At 51.1% G+C, this 20003-nt stretch overlaps 1 protein-coding gene across 1 annotated transcript in view; it reads left to right on the top strand.

Moving 5' to 3' along the window:
- Positions 1-684: 684 nt before the first annotated feature.
- LOXL2 (lysyl oxidase like 2) overlaps positions 685-20003 on the top strand; it is a 46629-nt gene continuing 27310 nt past the window's right edge. The window contains 3 exon segments of the mRNA XM_063420091.1: positions 685-841; positions 6450-6834; positions 10040-10215. Coding sequence (XP_063276161.1) covers positions 6486-6834; positions 10040-10215 — 525 coding nt within the window. The 5' untranslated portion in view covers positions 685-841; positions 6450-6485.

Raw genomic sequence — 20003 nt, forward strand, 5'->3', positions numbered from 1 at the left:
TTTTGGGTTTTTTTTTGGGCGAGTTTTATTTTTGGGGTTTTTTTTTTGGGCAAGTTTTATTTTTGGGGGGTTTTTTTTTGGGCGAGTTTTATTTTTGGGGGGTTTTTTTGGGCAAGTTTTATTTTTTGGGGTTTTTTTGGGGGGGGATTATTTTTAGGGTTATTTTGGGGAGGTTTTATTTTTGGGTTTTTTTTTTTTGCGAGTTTTATTTTTGGGGGGGTTATTTTGGGGGGGGGCATTTTTGGGGTTTTTTTGGGGGCAATTTTTATTTTTTGGGGTTATTTTGGGGGGAGGCATTTTTGGATTTTTTGGGGGGCAATTTTTATTTTTTGGGGTTATTTTGGGGCGGGTTTTATTTTTGGGTTTTTTTGGGGGGCAATTTTTATTTTTTGGGTGTTTTTTTTGGCGAGTTTTATTTTCTGGGGTTTTTTTGGGGGGCAATTTTTATTTTTTGGGGTTATTTTGGGGGGGGGACATTTTTGGGGTTTTTTTGGGGCAAGTTTTATTTTTTGGGGTTATTTTGGGGGGAGGCATTTTTGGATTTTTTTGGGGCAATTTTTATTTTTTGGGGTTATTTTGGGGCCGCTCCCCCCTCTCTCTCTCCCCATCGGGAGGAGCGCTGAGCTCACGGCGGAGCCGCGGGCGGGGGCGGCTCCTGGGAGGGGTTTGCGGAGCGAATCCACTGAAATTGGGCAGGAAGCGGCGGCGGCTCCCGCACATTTCGCTGCCTCCGGAGCAATTCCTGCTTTTCCAGCAGCGCGGACGGGATCGCTCAGCCCGGGAGCGAGAAGTGGATGAAGCTGGACAGGGCTGAGCCTCCCCCACAGCACCGCGGATCGAGGTAAATTTAAATTAATCGAGGGGAATTTATAATTAATGGAGGGAAATTCGGGGCTGCGAGCCGCGTTTGGGGTTGGATTGCCATGAAAAAGTTCATTAATTTCAACATTTCCGAGCCTTTCTTTCCTCGCCGCTGGAAGTTTCATTTCCCTTCTCCTCTCCGAGCGCGGTTTTCTCCCTCTCCCATCGTGATAAAAAACAAAACTAGGGGGGAAAATCAATTTATATTTCTCCTAATTCTTGTTCCCCGAGCTGGATTTGGCCGGGCTGCGATGCCGAAGATTTTCAGGGTCACTTTTTAAAGAAGTCCTGGCCGAGCTGGAGATTTTATCCCTTTTTTGCTCCAAGCCATTCCCGGCTGGAATTAAAGACGAGTCACAAACTCCCCGCGAGTTCGGGCAATGCCCGAGCTGGGATTTAGTAAAAATATCCCGAATTTCGAGCAGAAAACCCCGCTTGGTGCCATCAGCGTTGGGTAAAAGTCACCCGGGGAAATCGAGGACGCTCTTGGAGATAACTCCCGATTTTTCAGAGGGAAAACTCCGGGGCAGATGTTTGGCAGAAGGTGCAAAATATGTCCTTAATTAAGGATTTTTTTTCTGCTGTCACTGCTGAGCCTACCAGCACCTCCTTAAAAGCTGCTTTATCCCGGTAATTTTTAGGATTAACCCGGGATATCCACCTGGAATTCTGCCCCGGAGAAACGTGGGATGTTCACAATTAATTGTGATGAACATTTCCTTCCCGATGAGTTTTTGTCGCTAATTAAAGTTGTTGCCGTGTGTGGATAAAAGATCCGAGCCCAGATAATTTAGAATATTAGAGAGGAAGATCCAAGTTTGGGTATCTGGGGGTGCAGCAGGAAAAAAATTCATCATCTCCCCAATGAGCTCATAAAGGTGACGGCGCAGTGCTTCCAATTTTTTCCTGGAAAAAGCCCCAAAATCGTGGATTTAGGGCTCCCCCTTCCCAGTTTTCCTCCGCATTGAGCCCCCCACTGTGGTGGAATTTCCTCGGTTGGGAGCAGGGAACAGCTCAAATCACATTAAATGAAATTAAAGTGGGAATTGCTGGGATCTGGGAGAAATCCCAGCTCGGACCTGGGTGCTGCAGGAGGGAATTCCCACAGTCCCGGCCCCAAGGGCAGGAGGATGTTGGGAAACATCCCCAAAAATCCCTGGCTAAGGGAAATTTCACCCCGAGGCTCCGAATCCCTCTCCAGTCAAAGCCAGCAGGGGCTTGGTGGGTGTAGAAATGAGAATTTTAGGGGAAAAGCCTCAGGGAGGTTTCAGCAGCTGAGTTTTGGTGATGTAGCCCGGGACAATGTTCCTGCCTGATTTCATGGAAAACCAGGCAGATTTAATGGAAAATCCACGTGTTTGGCTGGAAGTTCTCTCCTTTTACAGGCTGAGACCCCCAAAACGCTTTCCCAGTAACGAGCTCTGGGTTTTTAATCCATAATTTCACTCCCAAGTTCATTGTCCTTCCTGTCCCTGTGCTCTCCTTTCTGCTCCTTAATTTCTATTCATTTTTCCCTCTTTTCCCTTCTCCTCCTGAACTCTCCCAGAGCATTCCTGGGATTTGAAGCCCTTGGGATCACCCCCAGCTCACCCAGGAGCTTTTCAGAGCCCTTTTTTTTTAATTTTTGGACCCTTTCTGTTCCACCTTTCCCCCGTCCCCATCTGAAAAAAAAAAAAAAAACAACAAAAAAACCAAAAAAATCCCCACAACCGCCCTGGGAGGAGGAAAAGTTCCATGGAAATTTGTTATTCCAAGGGGGATTTCCCAGGAATAACAACAGCCCGTGGTGGAGCCCGGCTGTCCCGCTGGCGGATTAGGGAGAATTAATTAAGACAGCAGCACCCGGAGGGCGAGGAACGATCCCGTCCTCCTCGGAGGGTTCCAGATCCACCTGGAATTCCAGATCCACCTGGAATTCCCATCCCCTCCTGCTTGGAGGGTTCCAGATCCTGGAATTCCCATCCCCTCCTCCTCGGAGGGTTCCAGATCCTGGAATTCCTCTCCGTGGAAATTTGGGATGTTCGAGCCCGAGGCTGAGCTCTGCTCCTTCAGCACACCCTGGATCCTTCTCTGGGGTTAATTTTTCCCCCTCAGATGAATTTTTTTGGTGTTTAAGATGATTTAAATGAAAATATTAGCTTTTATTAATTGAATTTAAATTAAGATGTTGAAATTGAAGATGTTAAGGTGATTTAAAGATGTTTAAGATGATTTAAGATGTTGCTGTGTGGAGATTAAAAAAAAAATAAAGTCCTAAATTTGGGATCTCTGCTGGAGATTGGGATTTTCTGCCTCTGGTCCTTCCAGAGACCTTTGTGGCTCAGGATTTTAGGCGAGGGAAGGAAAAGGGATTTAATCCATGGGAATTTAACCCTTGGGAAGGCAGAGACTCCTGGAGCTATCCCCAATCCCATCCCAGGGAATGATGGATTTTATCCCCGTGGATTTTATCCCCTTTAACAATCCTGGAGAGGTTCCCGGTGGAGCAGAGGCTGCAGAACTCGGGGCAATCCCGTTCCCACCCCGGGAATGCACCTGGGGCGATGGAGCGGGGATTCCCGGGATTCCCGGGATTCCCGGTTCCAGGCGGCGGAACACCGGCTCCAGGGACAATCGGGACAATTGTCCCCGCTCCCGAGGGACGCGGAGCACAGAGGGTCCCATCCGACATTCCAGAGTTCCCTTTTGTTCCCTGGATGGGGAAGCGCTGCTGGGCCTGGGGTTTGGGGGATTGGATGGGATTGAAAAGGGAATTTCGGGCTGGGATTCAGTTTAGGAGAGGAGCAGGATCTGTCACTCCTGGGGGAGCCCTGGAGAAGGGAAAAGTCGGGACTCGGAGCTTTGGGAGGGCCAAGAAAAGGAGGGAGAGGGAATTGAAATGGGCAGAGAGTGCCAGGAAAAGGGACAATGGTTTTAAAGTGCCAGAGGGCAGGGATTGGGATATTGGGAAGGAATTCCTGGCTGAGCTGGAATTCCCAGATTTGCTGTGGCTGCCCCTGGATCCCTGGCAGTGCCCAGGGCCAGGCTGGAGCACCCTGGGGCAGGGGAGCTGTCCCTGCCATGGCAGGGGTGGCCCTGATGGGATTTAAATCCCTCCCAACCCAACCCATCCCACGATTCCATAACAATTCCATGTTTTTTTTCCTTGCCATCTCTTCCCTGCTCCTTTCAAGACCTGGGACGGCAGCCCTGGAAAGGGCTGAGTCAGCAGGCACCAGGATCCTGCCTGAAAACCCAAAATTGCACAAAATTCCCGTGGGGATGGAGCTCAGCCCCCAGCCTGGAGCAGGCACGAAGAGCCAGAGCATTCTCTGCCCTCTCCTCGATGGGTTTTTAACACTCTGCCTCGGATCCCTTGGAACGGAGACACCAAAATCTTGTCCTGACCCCAGGGAGGTCGGTAGAGGCCAAAAGGAAGGGAAAACCCAGCCCAGACCCAGCTCCAGCCCGGATTCATCCTCAGGGAGCTCCGCACGTGCGGCTCCCACAGCCTGGAGGGATAAAAACGCGTCCCAGCCATGGTTTTGTTGGAATATTTTCCATGTTGAGCGGTGCTGTCGTGGTTTTCTGGTGGCCCCGTGCCGCGTGGGCGCAGCTGGCGCTGCCCGTGCCTTGGGAATGGTTCTGGATTTTGGACAAAGCTGTGGCTGAACCATTCCTGCTGCAGGGCAAGGAGAGTTTTCCTGGATATCAGAGCCCTGAAGTGCCTTGCAGCTGAGGAGGGGGATTTGAGGAAGGAGTAAATCCAGGATTTCTGTGGCTGCTGAGCAACTTTCTCTGTTATCAATCCTCCAATCCAGGCCTGGCCTGGAATCCTGGTGGGAAAGGAGGTGTGGATCAGAGCCCTGGGATGGTTTGGGTGGGAAATCCTCAAATTCCATCTCCTTGCTCCATCCCAGGGTGCTCCAAGCCCCGGCCAGCCCGGCCTCAGACACCTCCAGGGATGGGGCAGCCACAGCCGAAGCTCTCCCGTGCAGAATTCCCTGTTTTCCCTCCTGCCCCCTGGGGTTGGACAGAAAGCTGAGAGCCCATTTCAGTGCTGGAGCCTTGGGATTTAAAATCCAAATTCCCTGGATTTTCCCGAAGTTTCCCCGTGGGACCTGGGCTGCCGTGTTTTTGTGGGAATCCCAAATCACTGCTGTGGCCAAATCCCTTTGGATTCTGCTTTTCCTGACTCAGTCCTGGAAATTCCTGGAGCCCCTCAGTGAGCAGGGGCTGTGGGAGGATGGATTTTTGGGATGCAGAGCCTGGGGAAGTTTTGTCTCCTGGTGTTTGGGATTGGAGGGGGCGCAGGGGCTGCTGCTGTCCCGGCCTGGTGCAGAATTCCCACAGGAATTTTTGCAGCTGGGATGGGATTTTGGGGGGATTTCCCAGAGGTTCCCCTGCAGGAGCCTCTCCTGATCCCACAGCCAAGAGGGGACTCAGGGCTGCTCCTCCTGAGCGCCCTCAGCCTTTTCCTAGGGATGGGAATGTGTCCCTGAGCTCCTGGAATTCCTTTTTCCCAGTCAGAATTCCCTCTGGAATTCCCTCTGGGGTGCAGGGAGCTTTATCCTCCCTCCCCTGGATTTCTCCAGCTCTGGGAATTTTCTCCTTTCCCTGTGCCAGACCAAGGCTTGGACTGGGATGATCCTGGTGGATCCCTTCCAGCTCGGGATACCCAAATCCCTAAATTTTGTTCCCTTAAATTTCTGGGAAAGCAAATATTCATTTTATCTATTCATTAAATATCAAAGAAATCTCTTTATTTAACATAGTAAATAAATATATTTATTCACTTATATATAATTCTATTTCACTGATTGCTAGAATATATTCATTACATATTAGATAATACCTACTTTTTAAAAATATTAAATTGATATATTAAATCATATATTTTTGGGCTCCAGGGCAGCAAAGAGAGCGCAACTCCCACCTCGTGGATCTGCTCTAATCCCAATTAATCTCCCAGGATAATCTCGGTCCCAATTAAAGCAACCTGGAGCTCTGCCCTGCCCTTCCCAGCCGCTCCCGAGCTCTCCCGGGATTCTTGGAAAGGCTCCGGGCTCGTTGACACCTCCGGGAGCATCCCCAGCCCTCCTGCCCAAAATTATTGAATTTTTTGGCTCCATCCCTCGGTGCAGCGGCTGCAAGGGTTGGATTTGAGCAGGGAAAGGGCTGGGAAGGGGCTGGGAGGGAGAATTCCCGGCTTGGAGCTGCCCCTGGGAAGGGAAATTCCCGCCTTGGAGCTGCCCCTGGATCCCGAGGGACCCCCAGGGCAGGGCTGTCCCCACCCGTGTCTGCCTTCACACCCTGGCAGGATTTTGGACTTTGGAGTTTTCCTGCTGGATTGGTGGAGAAACGGGAAAATCATTTGCTGCAACTCCCAACCTAGAGAGTTTCACCTGGGGAAAATGGAATTTTGGGGTGAAATTACGTGGGAAGCTGACCTTAATTTATAAATGGGGGAAGTTTCAGTTTGTCCACGCCACAAGCAAGAATTGCCAACTTTGATTTTCACAGGCGCTGTCAGATGCAACCTCAGTATCCAAGAGACCTGAACTTGGTGTGATTATAAACTTAATAATTAAAATCTGCTTTTCCCCCAGGACAGCCCTGCCCGGATCTGCCTCTGAGGACTGAAAATGGGAATATCCTGGATTTCCCCCTGCCAGCCCTGCCTGCTGCTGCTGCTGCTGCTGCTGCTGGCCCCGCTGAGCCGTGCCCAGTACGAGCCCTGGCCCTACCCCGAGCCCGCCCCGCAGCCCTTCCAGCCGCCCCCGAGAGCCCCGGACGTGCCCAAAATCCAACTGAGGCTGGCGGGGCAGAAGAGGAGGCACAACGAGGGCAGGGTGGAGCTGTTCTACGGCGGGGAGTGGGGCACCGTGTGCGACGACGACTTCTCCATCCACGCCGCCCACGTGGTGTGCCGGGAGCTGGGCTACACCGAGGCCGTGTCCTGGCTGCCCAGCGCCAAGTACGGCAAGGGAGAAGGTGAGAGGAGATCCTGGAATACAGAGAGGATTTTCCCATCTTCCAGTAATCCCTAATTTCAGTTTAATTGATGGTTTGGGTGTTTCTCTCTCGTGCCGGGAGCTGGGCTACACCGAGGCCGTGTCCTGGCTGCCCAGCGCCAAGGAAAAGGAGAAGGTGAGAGGAGATCTTGGAGCAGTGTGGGGAGTCCCTCCAGCTCCCAGGAATTCCTGATTTCAGTTTAATTTAAGAATTTGGGGTGTTTGGTGCTGTGCCAGGAGCTGGGACACACCGAGGCCATGTCCTGGTTGCCCAGCTCCAAGTATGGAAAAGGAGAAGGTGAGGAGATCCTGGAATGGGGAGAGGCTTTTTCCAGCTCCCAGGAATTCCTGATTTCAGTTTCATTGATGGTTTCGGGTGTTTCTCTCTGGTGTTGGGTGTTTCTCTCTCGTGCCGGGAGCTGGGACACACCGAGGCCGTGTCCTGGCTGCCCAGCGCCAAGTATGGGAAAGGAGAAGGTGAGGAGATCGTGGAGTAGGGAAAGGCTTTTTCCAGCTCCCAATAATCCCTAATTTCAGTTTAATTTAAGAGTTTGGGGTGTTTGGTGCTGTGCCAGGAGCTGGGACACACCGAGGCCGTGTCCTGGCTGCCCAGCGCCAAGGAAAAGGAGAAGGTGAGGAGATCCTGGAATTGGGAGAGGATTTTTCCAGCTCCCAATAATCCCTGATTTCTGTTTAATTGATGAGTTTGGGTTCAAAAGGAGCTGAAAATTGTCCAATTCTTCCCTGCCATGGACACCTCTCCCTGTCCCAGGCTGCTCCAGCCTGGCCTTGGGCACTGCAGGGATCCAGGGGCAGCCACAGCAAATCTGGGAATTCCATCCCAGCCAGGAATTCCCTCTCAAAATCCCATCTCAATTTCCCCTCTTTCACCTTAAAGCCGCTCCCCTTCTCCTGGGGTTGTGTTTTTCCATTTCCTTTCTCACCCTCTCAACTCAAACCCGGTGGAAACGTGGAAAATCCCACCTGAATCCCAAATATCTGCCGGACAAACCCTTTGGAAAGGAGAATATTTGTGTGGGAATTCCTGAAATCACCGAGTCTGAGAAGGAAAACTCTGAAATAATTCAGAAATAACAACAAATCTGTGTGACAACGGCCGCCCCGAGGGGTTTATTGGGATTTGGGATTGAATCTCATCCCACAGGGGATTTTTCCTGCCCTCCCTGGAGCCTGGTGGATCCCACGGGGATAAAATTCCACTCTGGAGGGCCGAGCGTGCAGTTTTGGGTGGTTTTTAGCATTTTTGAGTGCTCACACCTATAAATGCCCCGTAAAAGAGCGAGCGGGGCCCGAGGGAAATTGAAAACCTGGAATGTGCTCCCAAAATTGTGGATTTTGGCTCCGGAGGCAGAGCAGGAGATTTCCAAGCGAGGAAGAGGCCGTGACATCAGAAAATAAACCAGGCTGGGCACGGGGTTTAACGGGAGGGAAAATTCCCAGGGAAATAAAAAATCCCAAATCCAGGGTAGATATTATTCATATCTATTTATTAAATAGATATATTTATATTATATATACATTTAAATTCAACCAATAAAAAACTATATATATTTATATATAATTAACCTCGACAATATTAACATTCAATCAAAATTAATATAATATTGATTCAATATATAATAGATAATATATAACTATCTGTTACATATTATATAATCTGATATTTAATACATAATTAGTCAATAACATGGGATTTTATATAAGTGAATAAATACATTTATTTAGTGTTTTAAGTACATAGATTCTTTGATATTTGATGAATATATAATTCCATCAATCAAAAAATAAAATTATATATAAATAAGCAAATCCATTTGTTTAATATTTTAAATACTAAAAGTAGATTTCTTTACCATTTGATGAATATGTAATTTTATCAATTAAATAAAATTATATATAAGTGACTCAGGGAATCCAGCCCAGATTTCCTCCTCTTGGAATCTCAGTTGTGTTTTCCTCCTTTTCCAGGGAAAATTTGGCTGGACAACATTCACTACTTGAGGCGCTGCTTTATTCACCTGGATTTTCACACCCTGATTTTTCACACCTTGATTTTTCACACCCTGATTTTTCACACTGAGAATTTTCATTGCTTATCCCTGGAGCAGCTCAGGCTGGAGGTGGATTTCAATTCCCAAATGGATAAAGGATGGGAAAAGCCATTGGGCCAGAGCTTTTCCCAATCCATCAATCCTTGATTTTCACACCAAGAGCGACACCCAGCACTTCCCTGGAACCCAGATTTGGGGAACCCATCCCAGATTTTCCTCTCGGAATCTCATTTGTGTTTTCCCCTTTTCCAGGGAGGATCTGGCTGGACAACGTGCACTGCTTTGTTCACCTCGATTTTCACACCTCGATTTTCACACCGAGTGACACCCAGCACTTCCCTGTACTCCAGATTCAGGGAACCCATCCCAGATTTTTCTCGGAATCTCATTTGTGTTTCCCCCTTTTCCAGGGAGGATCTGGCTGGACAACGTGCACTGCTTGAGGCGCTGCTTTATCCACATTGATTTTCACACCCTGATTTTTCACACTGAGAATTTTTAATTGCTTATCCCTGGAGCAGCTCAGGCTGGAGGTGGATTTTAATTCCCAGATGGATGAAGGATGGGAAAAGCCTTTGGGTTGGAGCTTTTCCCAATCCATCCATCCTTGAGGTGCCGCCTTATCCACCTGGATTTTCACACCTCGATTTTCACACCCTGATTTTTCACACCAAGAGTGACACCCAGCACTTCCCTGTACTCCAGATTTGGGGAACCCATCCCAGATTTTTCTCTTGGAATCTCATTTGTGTTTTCCTCCTTTTCCAGGGAGGATCTGGCTGGACAATGTGCACTGCTTGAGGCGCTGCTTTATCCACATTGATTTTCACACCTTGATTTTCACACCGAGTGACACCCAGCACTTCCCAGGACTCCAGATTTGGGGAACCCATCCCAGATTTTTCTCTCGGAATCTCATTTGTGTTTTCCCCTTTTCCAGGGAGGATCTGGCTGGACAACGTGCACTGCTTGAGGCGCTGCTTTATCCACATTGATTTTCACACCTTGATTTTCACACCGAGCGACACCCAGCACTTCCCAGGACTCCAGATTCGGGGAACCCATCCCAGATTTTTCTCTCGGAATCTCATTTGTGTTTTCCTCCTTTTCTAGGGAGGATCTGGCTGGACAACGTGCACTGCACGGGCAGGGAGGGCAGCCTGGCCGCCTGCGGCTCCAATGGCTGGGGCGTGAGCGACTGCAAGCACAGCGAGGACGTGGGCGTGGTGTGCAGCGAGAAGAGGATCCCGGGCTTCAAGTTCGACAACTCCCTCATTAACCAGATCGAGGTAATTGGGGTAAAAATGAGGAGCGGGAGTGTCCCGTGGCAGGGCTGGCCGGGAATTGGGAGTTTGTCATTCCAGGGGAGGGATGCGAGGGATTAAATTCCTCTCCTGCCCTGGATCATCCCGAGCCGCTCCATCAATGTCTCCCTTGTGTCCCGGGAGCGAGGCGGGATCGCGGAGCGCCGGGGGCGGCTTTGGCTCCTCCGAAGCCACAGAGAGTCCTGAAAACACCTGGAAGAAACCCGGGTTTAGTCTAGACAGAGGTCAGCTCACCCCGGGGATTAATCACGGGGGATTCGGAGGGCTCTGCTCCTTCCATGAGCTCAGCACCGGGGCTGGAGGAGCAGAGCACCCTGGAAAACTGGGAATGACCTCGGCTGTTGTGCTGGGGGTGCTGAAAATTCGGATTAATTGAGGCGATTCCCAGAGCAGCAGCCTGGATCCATCAGGAGCAGGAGGAAGGGATGGGAAAGGAGAATTGGGTTTGTTTCTGAGCTGTGCTGAGCAGGGTGGAAGCGCTGCTTGTCCTGGGCAGAGGCTGCTGCGCCCCCTGCTCACCCCCTGCCCACCCCAAACTGACTGAGAGAGAAGGTTAAAATCAGAAATTAGGGGAAAAAACCTTCCCTGTGGGGCTGGGGAGGGGCTGGAATGGAATTCCAGAGAAGCTGTGGCTGCCCCATCCCTGGAAGTGCCCAAAACCTGGAGCAACCTGGGGATTGTCCCTGCCCATGGCAGGGCTGGCACTGGATGATTTTGAGCTCCTTTCCTTCCCAAACCATTCCAGGATTTTTTATCTCCCTGAATGATTTTGAGCTCCTTTCCCACCCAAACCATTCCAGGATTCTGTCTCCCTCTGAATGACTTTGAGTTCCTTTTCTTCCCAAACCATTCCAGGATTCTGTTTCTCCCTGAATTTCACGATCCTTCCCACCCCACCGCTGCTTCCATTCTGCAAACCCAGCTGCTTTTCCCTCTCTCCCTATAAACCAAAACCCCTGGAGCTGAGGGGCTCCTTCCCTGCTGCCCTCCGTGCTGAGAGGAGCTGGAATGTTTGGGATGCCACCGAGGCAGGGCTGTCAAATGTTCCAGCTCCTTCCCCCTCGGAGTTTTCCCTCTCTTATCTTTGCTTTATCTCCTCAGTGGAGCCAAACCCAGGCTCAGGGGTCCCAAACCTGAGCCGGGTGGGCTCCAAAGCCTCCTGTGAGATGAGTTTGGAGGGTTTTGCCCATTTCCAACACGAATCCTGCAGGTCATTCCTGGCATTCACCAGGGGAAACGTCAGCGTTCGGGAGCTCCTGGGTCCCTCCTGGAGCCCCGAGCTGGTCCCAGTGATGTTCCCCCTTTGGAATGAGGGCTGAGGGGGCTGGAATTTCCTCTGAGCTCTGCTGTGGTCAGACTGCCCAGCACTGACAGAGCAAATCCAGCGCATCCCCCCGGGGTTCCCAGGGAAGGGATTTGTCAGCTCAGCCTTGAGCTGCTGCTCGAGCCAGGCTTTACCAAAATAGGCCTGGCTGGAGGGGCTAAGCCCAGCCTGGGCGTTGGATTCTGCTGGGATTCCCAAATGGATGGGACTGAGCCTATGGATAAACGGGATTTTGGTGCTGTGATCCCAGGGAAGAGCTGGGAAGGTTTAGTTGGATATTGGGGAAGGTTTCTTCTCCTTGAGGGCACCTGGGCACTGCCAGGGATCCAGGGGCTCCACTGGGAATCCCATCCCAGCCCCTCCCCACCCTCCCAGGCAGGAATCCCTTCCCAAAATCCCACCCCAGTCTCCCCTTTCCCAGTTTGAAGCCATTCCCTGTGTCCTGTCCCTCCGTCCCTTGTCCCAAATCCCTCTCCGTGTTCCTGTAGCTCCTTCTGGAAGGTCACAATGAGGTCACTCCAAAACTCCTGAACAATCCCAATTCCCTCAGCCTTTCCCCATCATTTAGAAAGCCCTAAAGCCCCTTAGGCGAAAATTCCCAGGGGTTGGGAAGCGCTGGGAATGTGGAATATCAGGGGTGGGAATCCAGCGGTGACCCCAGGGTGATTTTTGCCCAAATCTGCCTCAGCTCTGCCCCACAGGGACCCCTCACTCCTCCAGGAGCGCTCGATAACCCTGGGGCAGAGTTTGTTTTCCTTGGCCACCGGCACAGCTCCATTCCCAGCCTGGAAAAGCCACGGATCAGGGGACAGGATGAGATTTTCCATGGCCATAAATCCCCATGGCCATTCCATAGGGATGTGCTCAGACAGATCCATCCCAGCTCGTGTTTGGAGGGTTGAGTCACGGCTCTTCCCATCCCTGAGCTTTTCCATCCCTGTTTCCTGCTGGGAAGGGGCAGTGCTGGACCTCTGGGTCAGGCACGGAAAGCTGGGAGAATTTATTGACACAGAAAATCAGAATTAATTCAATTAATTTAAATTAAACCTCTGCAAAAGACCTGCGAGCTCGTTAAGCCCAACCTCTGACTGATCAGCACCTCCTCACCCAGACTCTGTCCTCAGGAGGGGTCAATATTTGAACAGAAAAATGAACTTTAAAGGTCTTTCCACCCCAAACTCTGAAGTGTTTTGGGGCAGGGTGAGTGGTGGGAGAGCCGTGATAAGAGGGAGACAGGCAGGAAGGGGTTAACCCTGGCAGCACCAGAATTCCATCCCTCCCTTGTTAAAATTCCAGGTTTTTTTCCTGTTTTCCTGCTCCCTCTGCAGATTTGGGAGGATTTCTTGGAGGCTGATGGAGCTGCAGAGCCTTTGCTGGGTGTCAGGAGCTGAGAAATCCAAATTTTCTGGGTGCTCCCCAAGCTGGGAATGCCACCCCTGCTTCTCCATGAAATCCGAATTTTCTGGGTGCTCCTCAAACTGGGAATGCCACCCCTGCTTCTTCATGAAATCCGAATTTTCTGGATGCTCCCCAAACTGGGAATGTCACCTCTGCTTCTCCATGAAATCCGAATTTTCTGGATGCTCCCCAAACTGGGAATGCCACCCCTGCTTCTCTCTGTGTCACCCCAGCCCATCCCAGCCCCACCTGCAGCTCCTTTTCCATCTTTTCCAACCTTTCCCAGTGGCTGATTCCTACCTCAATATATCCCTTCAATCCACGCCCCAGAGGGATTTGATTGAATTCACGCCCCAAAACATCCTGAACAAAATATTTGCTGTCCACCTCCTTCCTCTGCCTGCGCCCACAGAGCCTCCAAATAGACCTGGCTCTAAATATATCGAATTTCTGCAGCTTTTAGAGCTCACAAATAGCTCTGGTACCTGAGGCCAGCCCAGGGCTTTGGCCAGACGAGGCCCAGACAGGTCTGGCTCAGCAGCCCAGACCCTGCTGCTATTTCTGGCCTTTATTTCCCCTCTGGGTCCTGGTGAGGCAGAAAAAATCTCACTTCAAAGCCCGGGGCCTCAAAGGCTTTGGCTGTGCCGGGTTCAGAGCGGGTTGAGCCATCCCTGGAAGCGTCCAGGGCTCGGCTGGACGGGGTTTGGAGCAGCCTGGAGGGGGTGGAAGGGGTCCCAGGGGTGGCATGAGATGGGGTTTGAGGTCCCTTCCAGCACAAAGAAAAACCAAAAAATTCAACATTTCTGGTTCATTCCAGGTTTTTAACGAGTGGGAAAAGCTCAGGAGCTCTCAGTCAAACCAGGCTCTGCAAAGCTGAGCTGGGAGGTGCAGGGGACAGGGCTGGGCTTTGTCCCCAGGTAAATCTCCCTCTTTCCCAGCTTTTTTTTGCCCTTGTCCCCAGGTAAATCTCCCTCTTTCCCAGGTTTTTTTTGCCCTTGTCCCCAGGTAAATCTCCCTCTTTCCCAGCTTTTTTTTTTCCTTGTCCCCAGGTAAATCTCCCTCTTTCCCAGGTTTTTTTTGCCCTTGTCCCCAGGTAAATCTGCCTCTTTCCCAGCTTTTTTCTTTCCATGGAAATCGGTGGAATCTCTGTCCCCACCATAGGGATTTGTCACACAGGTCCCAGAAGCCCTCAGGGTTCCATCAGGAAAGTTTTATTTGTTTTATTTGTTTTATTTGTTTGTTGTGACAACGGGCTTTGAGTTTCCCTCTGCTGTCAGTGTTGACTCCTCCAAGCCAGAGCCCGAGTGCAGCAAAATTCTGCTGCTTTCTGCCTCTGGGAGGGTTCCAGCATCTCCTCACCTCGGGAAAACATTAATTAATCTGATTTTGGGGTAACCCAGGGTGTTTTGTGCTGTGAACTCAACGTGAGCGGGGTCATTCGCCTCAGTGGCTCCTTTGTCGGGGCGCTGGGATCAGGGAATGGTGCACGGGTTTGGGTTGGAAAGGCCTTTAAAGATCATTTTTCTGTTCAAATATTGACCTCCTGCCGAGGACAGCGGGGTGGTCTGGGCGAGGAGGTGCTGATTGGTCAGAGGTTGGGCTTAACGAGCTCTTAATTTAATTAACTCCGTGTTCGTGACCTCGCTGTGCCTTGGCAATAAATTCTGCCAGCTTCCAGCGCCTGATCCAAACACTCTGAGGCAGGAAGGACAGAGGGAGTGACAGAGCTTTGCCAGGACAGAGCCGTGTCCTCCCTGAGCTGAGCCTGCCCTGAGCTGAGCCTGCCCTGAGCTGAGCCTGCCCTGAGCTGAGCCTGCCCTGAGCTGAGCCTGTCCTAAGCTGAGCCTGTCCTAAGCTGAGCCTGCCCTGAGCTGAGCCTGCCCTGAGCTGAGCCTGTCCTAAGCTGAGCCTGCCCTGAGCTGAGCCTGCCCTGAGCTGAGCCTGCCCTAAGCTGAGCCTGCCCTAAGCTGAGTTTGCCCTAAGCTGATTGCCCTGAGCTGAGCCTGCCCTGAGCTGAGCCTGCCCTGAGCTGAGCCTGTCCTAAGCTGAGCCTGTCCTGAGCTGAGCCTGTCCTAAGCTGAGCCTGCCCTGTGCCAAAGCCTCTCCGGGCTGCTCTGTCCCTCCCCGGTGTCCCCAGCCTGTCCCAGGGCTGTCCCCTCGCTCTCCCTGGAGCCTTTCCCAGCTAAGCCCGGCTTTTGTCAGCCCAAACCCGCCCGGGGTTTGCTCCTGGCCCCTAAGCCCGGCTCAAACTCTGCTCCCTCACCCTCTCCGGGAGCCCCAGCCCGGCTCCTGTCCCCAGGGCACCGCTGTCCCCGGCTCTGTCCCGTCCTCCCGTGTTTATTTACCAGCCAGGACCTGGGGGTGACTCACAGGCTCAGCTCCAGATGTTTAAACCCAAACAGATTCCACCCATTCCCAGGGATGTGAAGATTAAAAAAAGGAATTTTCCTCTGGTGGCCGAGGTTTGAGTGGAAGTTTTTATGATGGACAAAGCCTCTGTGGAAAGATTTTTGTGTTGTGTTGTGGATTGGAGGGGAAAACAAACTCTCGTTCGAGTTTCAGCCTTAATTCCTGATGTTTGGAAGCTGAGAAATGCTGGAGCTCTGTTTGTATTGAAAAGGAAATAAATAGGTTTGATTTAAGGGGAAGAGGGGTAGGTCAGGCTTAGGGAAGGAAAGAGGAGCCTGAGTGGATCACGGGGCTCTCAAAGCAGGAGAGGAATGAAAATGGAAATGAAAAAATTCCAAGGACAGAGCAGAGAGAATTCCAGACTCCAGCGTGATCCAGCAGCAGCAGCCTGGGATTTCCAGGAACGGGATCCTGTCCCTGGCTGGGCTCCTGAGCATCCTCAGGAAATTCAAAAGGAAAGGGAACAGCTGGGATTGGGCACGGAGAAGACCCCAAAAAACCCACCCGGGGCACCCCCTGCCATCCCCAGGGCACAGGGGACCCTTCCCGGAGCCGGGCGGGACCCGGGGCCAGCGCTGGGCTCACAGGGTGGAAACAAAAGCGGCCGGGGCTGATGTGGGAACTCTTCCGAGCCAGGGATCCTTTTGTGAGGGCTCAAAAACAAACCAACCCTTTCCTCGGGGCCTTTCCTCGGGGCCGCCAGTCCCGGGTTGGTGACGGAGCCTCTGCCAGGGATTTTGTGTCCCCACGGGACAGGAGCAGCCCCGGGGCCCTGGAGGTGGCTCCTGGCGAGGAGAGCATTGGGACACAGGGATGCAGCCCAGGGTGGAAGTTTTGCAGTTTTCCCCTCGGTTTTTATTTTTTTTTTACTAATTTGTGTTGGAGGATGCTGGAGGTCCCAGCTGAGATCGTGGAATCCTGGAATGGTTTGGGTTGGAAGGGATGAATTCCATCCCCAGGGACAGCTCCCACTGCCCCAGGGTGCCCCAGCCTGGCCTTGGGCACTGCCAGGGATCCAGGGGCAGCCACAGCAAATCTGGGAATTCCAGCCCAGCCAGGAATTCCTTCCCAAAATCCCATTTAAATCTCCCCTTTCCCAGTTTGAAGCCATTCCCTGTGTCCTGTCCCTCCATCCCTTGTCCCCAGCCCCTCTCCAGCTCTCCTGGAGCCCCTTTAGGAGGCTCTGAGCTCTCCCTGGAGCTTTCCCTTCTCCCCTGGGCACTTCCAGGGATCCAGGGGCAGCCTCAGCTCCTCTGGGAATTCCATCCCAGCCCTTTCTTTCCCTCCCAGGGAAGGATTCCTCCCCAATATCCCATCCTATCCCTGCCCCCTTTTATTCCAAGCCATTCCCTGTATCCTGTCCCTCCCTCCCTTATCCCAAATCCCAGTTCTGCCTCCCAGAGCAGGTCCTGGCTGAGGGTTCAGCTTTCCTTCATCCCGGAGTTTTCCCTGCTCTGGGATTTCTCTCCACCACGGAGAGGGGGATTTTAGGGATCTGCTTTGTCCATTAGGTGCTGTTTGCTCCCAGTTTTCCTCTGGAATCTCTGTTTTCACCATCAGCCCAGCTGCTGGTGGAGGTGAAACCATTCCTGCCTGGATTTGTGTCATTGAGCAGCCCCGGTGTAACAAAACCTCTGCAGCTGAAGGAAACCGCTCCAATCCCAAAGAATTATTGGGAAAAGGCTCCTGGCAGCCCCTTTCTCCTGGAGAACCCTCAGTGGGCTGATCCTGATCCTTTGTTCTTGAATTTTCCAATGTAAATCCGAGCTCTGCAGTGGATTGAATCCCCCTCTGAGGTTTTGCTCTTTGTTCAGAGCCGGAGCAAACCCTGGAGCTGCTGCATCCAAAATTCCTGCTCTAAACCAGCCCTGGAGGGAAAAGGGGATGGGATTGGGGTTGGGTTTGTTCCTAGACAAAATTCCAAAATTCCCTGCTCTAAACCAGCCCCTGGAAGGAAAAGAGGATGGGATTTAAGTTGGTTTTGCTCCCAAAATTCCCTGCTCTAAATCAGCCTTGGAAAGGAAAAGGGGACAGAATTAGGGTTGGTTTTATTCCCAAACAAAATTCCAAAATTCCCTGCTCTAAACCACCCCTGGGAAGGAAAAGGAGACAGGACTGGGGTTGGTTTTGCCCTCAGACAGATCCTGAAAATCTCACTGTGCTCTGTTGGAGCCATCAGGAGATGAATTCCCTCCAGGAACGAAATGTTGCCTCATTTTATTTCTCTTTTTTTGCTGCTTTGTTCATTTTTTTTATCCTCCTTGGCAAACGCAGGCCAAAAAAAAAAAAAAAAAGATGTCAAAAGAGTTGGATGCATGAAACAGAATCCCAGGTTGGAGCAGGATTTCTTTTTGTGTCTGAGTCAGCATCTCCGGGGGAGAGGGATGAGGAGGGAGAGCTTTGTCCAGAGCCTGAGGTGCCACATTGGCCCCGGGAATGTTTGCCCAAATCCAAGAGCAAAAAATTCCATTTACACCTCATTTTTCACTGCTGTAAAACAAAAAAAAAAAATCAACAAGGACCCAGCCCAGTCAGTGCGGAGGGGAAGAAATGTCCAAATGCCCAGCTTGGAAGTGGGAAATAAATACAGGGATTTTGGTCCTGGAGTGGGAAATAATGGGATTTTGAGTTTTGGAGAGGGGAAAACCAGGAATTTCAAGTGCTGGAGTGGGAAATTCTGGGATCTCAAGTGCTGGAATGGGAAATAATGGGATTTTGAGTGCTGGAGTGGGAAATACAGGGATCTTGAGTCTTGGAGTGGGAAATTCTGGGATTTTGAGTCCTGGAGTGGGAAATTCTGGGATCTCAAGTGCTGGAGTAGGAAATACAGGAATTTCAAGTGCTGGAGTGGGAAATTTTGGTATCTCGAGTGCTGGAGTGGGAAATAATGGAATTTTGAGCTCTGGAGTGGGAAATTCTGGGATTTTGAGTCCTGGAGTGGGAAATTCTGGGATCTCGAGCTCTGGAGTGGGAAATTCTGGGATTTTGAGTCCTAGAGAAGGAAATTCTGGGATCTCGAGCTCTGGAGTCACGGACATCCCCCTCCTGCCGTGCTCAGAGCTCTTCTGGGAGCAGCTGGAGCGACTCCTTTTGATTTGTTGAGCTGCAGAAATGATTGCAAAATTACCAGGAAAACCCCGGATTCCCTCCCGTTTCCCATCTTCTCCCAGGTGCTTTTCCAGCTCAGTTTTAGCCTTGGCCTCCCTGGCCTTTGGGTTAATCCCTTTAAAAGGCTTTTATTAAAACCACTTGGAGATCTTCAGCACCCTGAGCTGTTTCCAAGTGGATTTAAGGCTTTGATTGCTTCTTTTATTTTTCCTGGTGAAGAAAACGAGGCGGGGTAGGGGGAACAAGGGCAAACGAGGTTCTCCAAGGGGAAACAATTCCTCCATCGAGGCAAAAGCTGGAAACGTTTCCCGAATTGCAGTGGGAGAAGGGAATGTTGGGGTTTGGAGAGCAGCCTGGGGAGGCCTGGAATGCCCTGGGGCTGTGATACCTCCCTGGCAGCACGTAGACAAAAATTCTGCAAGATTTTAGGAGAAACTGCCAAGCTCAGGAGAAACTGCAAATGGAATTCTCAGGCTCCAGCGGAGAGGTTTGAAATCCCCTCAGAGCCTCAGAACACCTGGAATTGCCTCAGATGTGACGAATTTGGGTATCACAGGGGTTATTTTTAATTCTTGGGAGCCACAGGAGCTTTCAGAGCTGGAGCCCAGCCTAGGACGCCCGTGTGAGTAGCAGTGTTTGGGTAAATCCTGTTTTCCCAGGAGCTGAGGGATGCTCCAGTTCGGATTTTGGGGAATTGAGTTCCTGCAGCTGAGGGGGAATCAGTGATTCCCAAACCTGGGTGGTAAATGTGGACAGAAAATAAAATAAATAAAAGAGAGAAAGGGGGGAAAAATAAGGAAAAGGAGGAGGGAAGCCTTAAATGAGTTGTCCAAGGTGGTGTGGGCAGAGGAGCAGGGATGAAGATGAGGAGGAGGTGCCAACCCCATCCCTGCCCCTTTTCCTGCCTTTTTTCCTCTTTCCAAACCCTTAAAAAAGAGGGAAAGTTGGGCTTGGGCCTCCCCACCAATTTCAGTCTTAGGACAATAAAAATGGGAGAGTTCCCCTTCATTCCAACCCATAGAAAAGCATTGTCAAGGTTCCACCTTCCATGGAAAATGATGGAAAATGGGGGTTCCCTGCTAATTAACACCCCAAAAAAATCATGGAAAAGGCAGAGTTTCCTTTGATTTCCATCAGAGTCACAGGGGAAGAGGATTCCCCCACAGCTCAAACACAGACAATTCTGGAAAAGGAAGTTTTCCCCTCAATTTAATCCCCTTTTCTCCTTTTTTCTGCGGGTGCTGTGGAAGGATAAAGATCTTTTCTCTGCCCTTCCCTGGGCTCTCTTGGTTGCATCAGCACCCAAAGGCGAAAGCATCTGGGGAATGGCTGAGCCTCGGGACTTGCAGGACCTGGCAGGTCCTGCCAGCCCTGACCAGAGGCCCGTGGCGATTTTTATTTTCCTTTTCCGAGTGGCTGAATCCGAGGATTCCTCAGTTCTGATGTAACCCCGAGCAGGGCCACGTGGGTTTGCACATAATTGACCAGGAAAATGCTCCTGGAAGGGAATTTA

Source organism: Prinia subflava, chromosome 29, assembly GCF_021018805.1.
Source record: "Prinia subflava isolate CZ2003 ecotype Zambia chromosome 29, Cam_Psub_1.2, whole genome shotgun sequence".
NCBI lineage: Eukaryota > Metazoa > Chordata > Aves > Passeriformes > Cisticolidae > Prinia > Prinia subflava.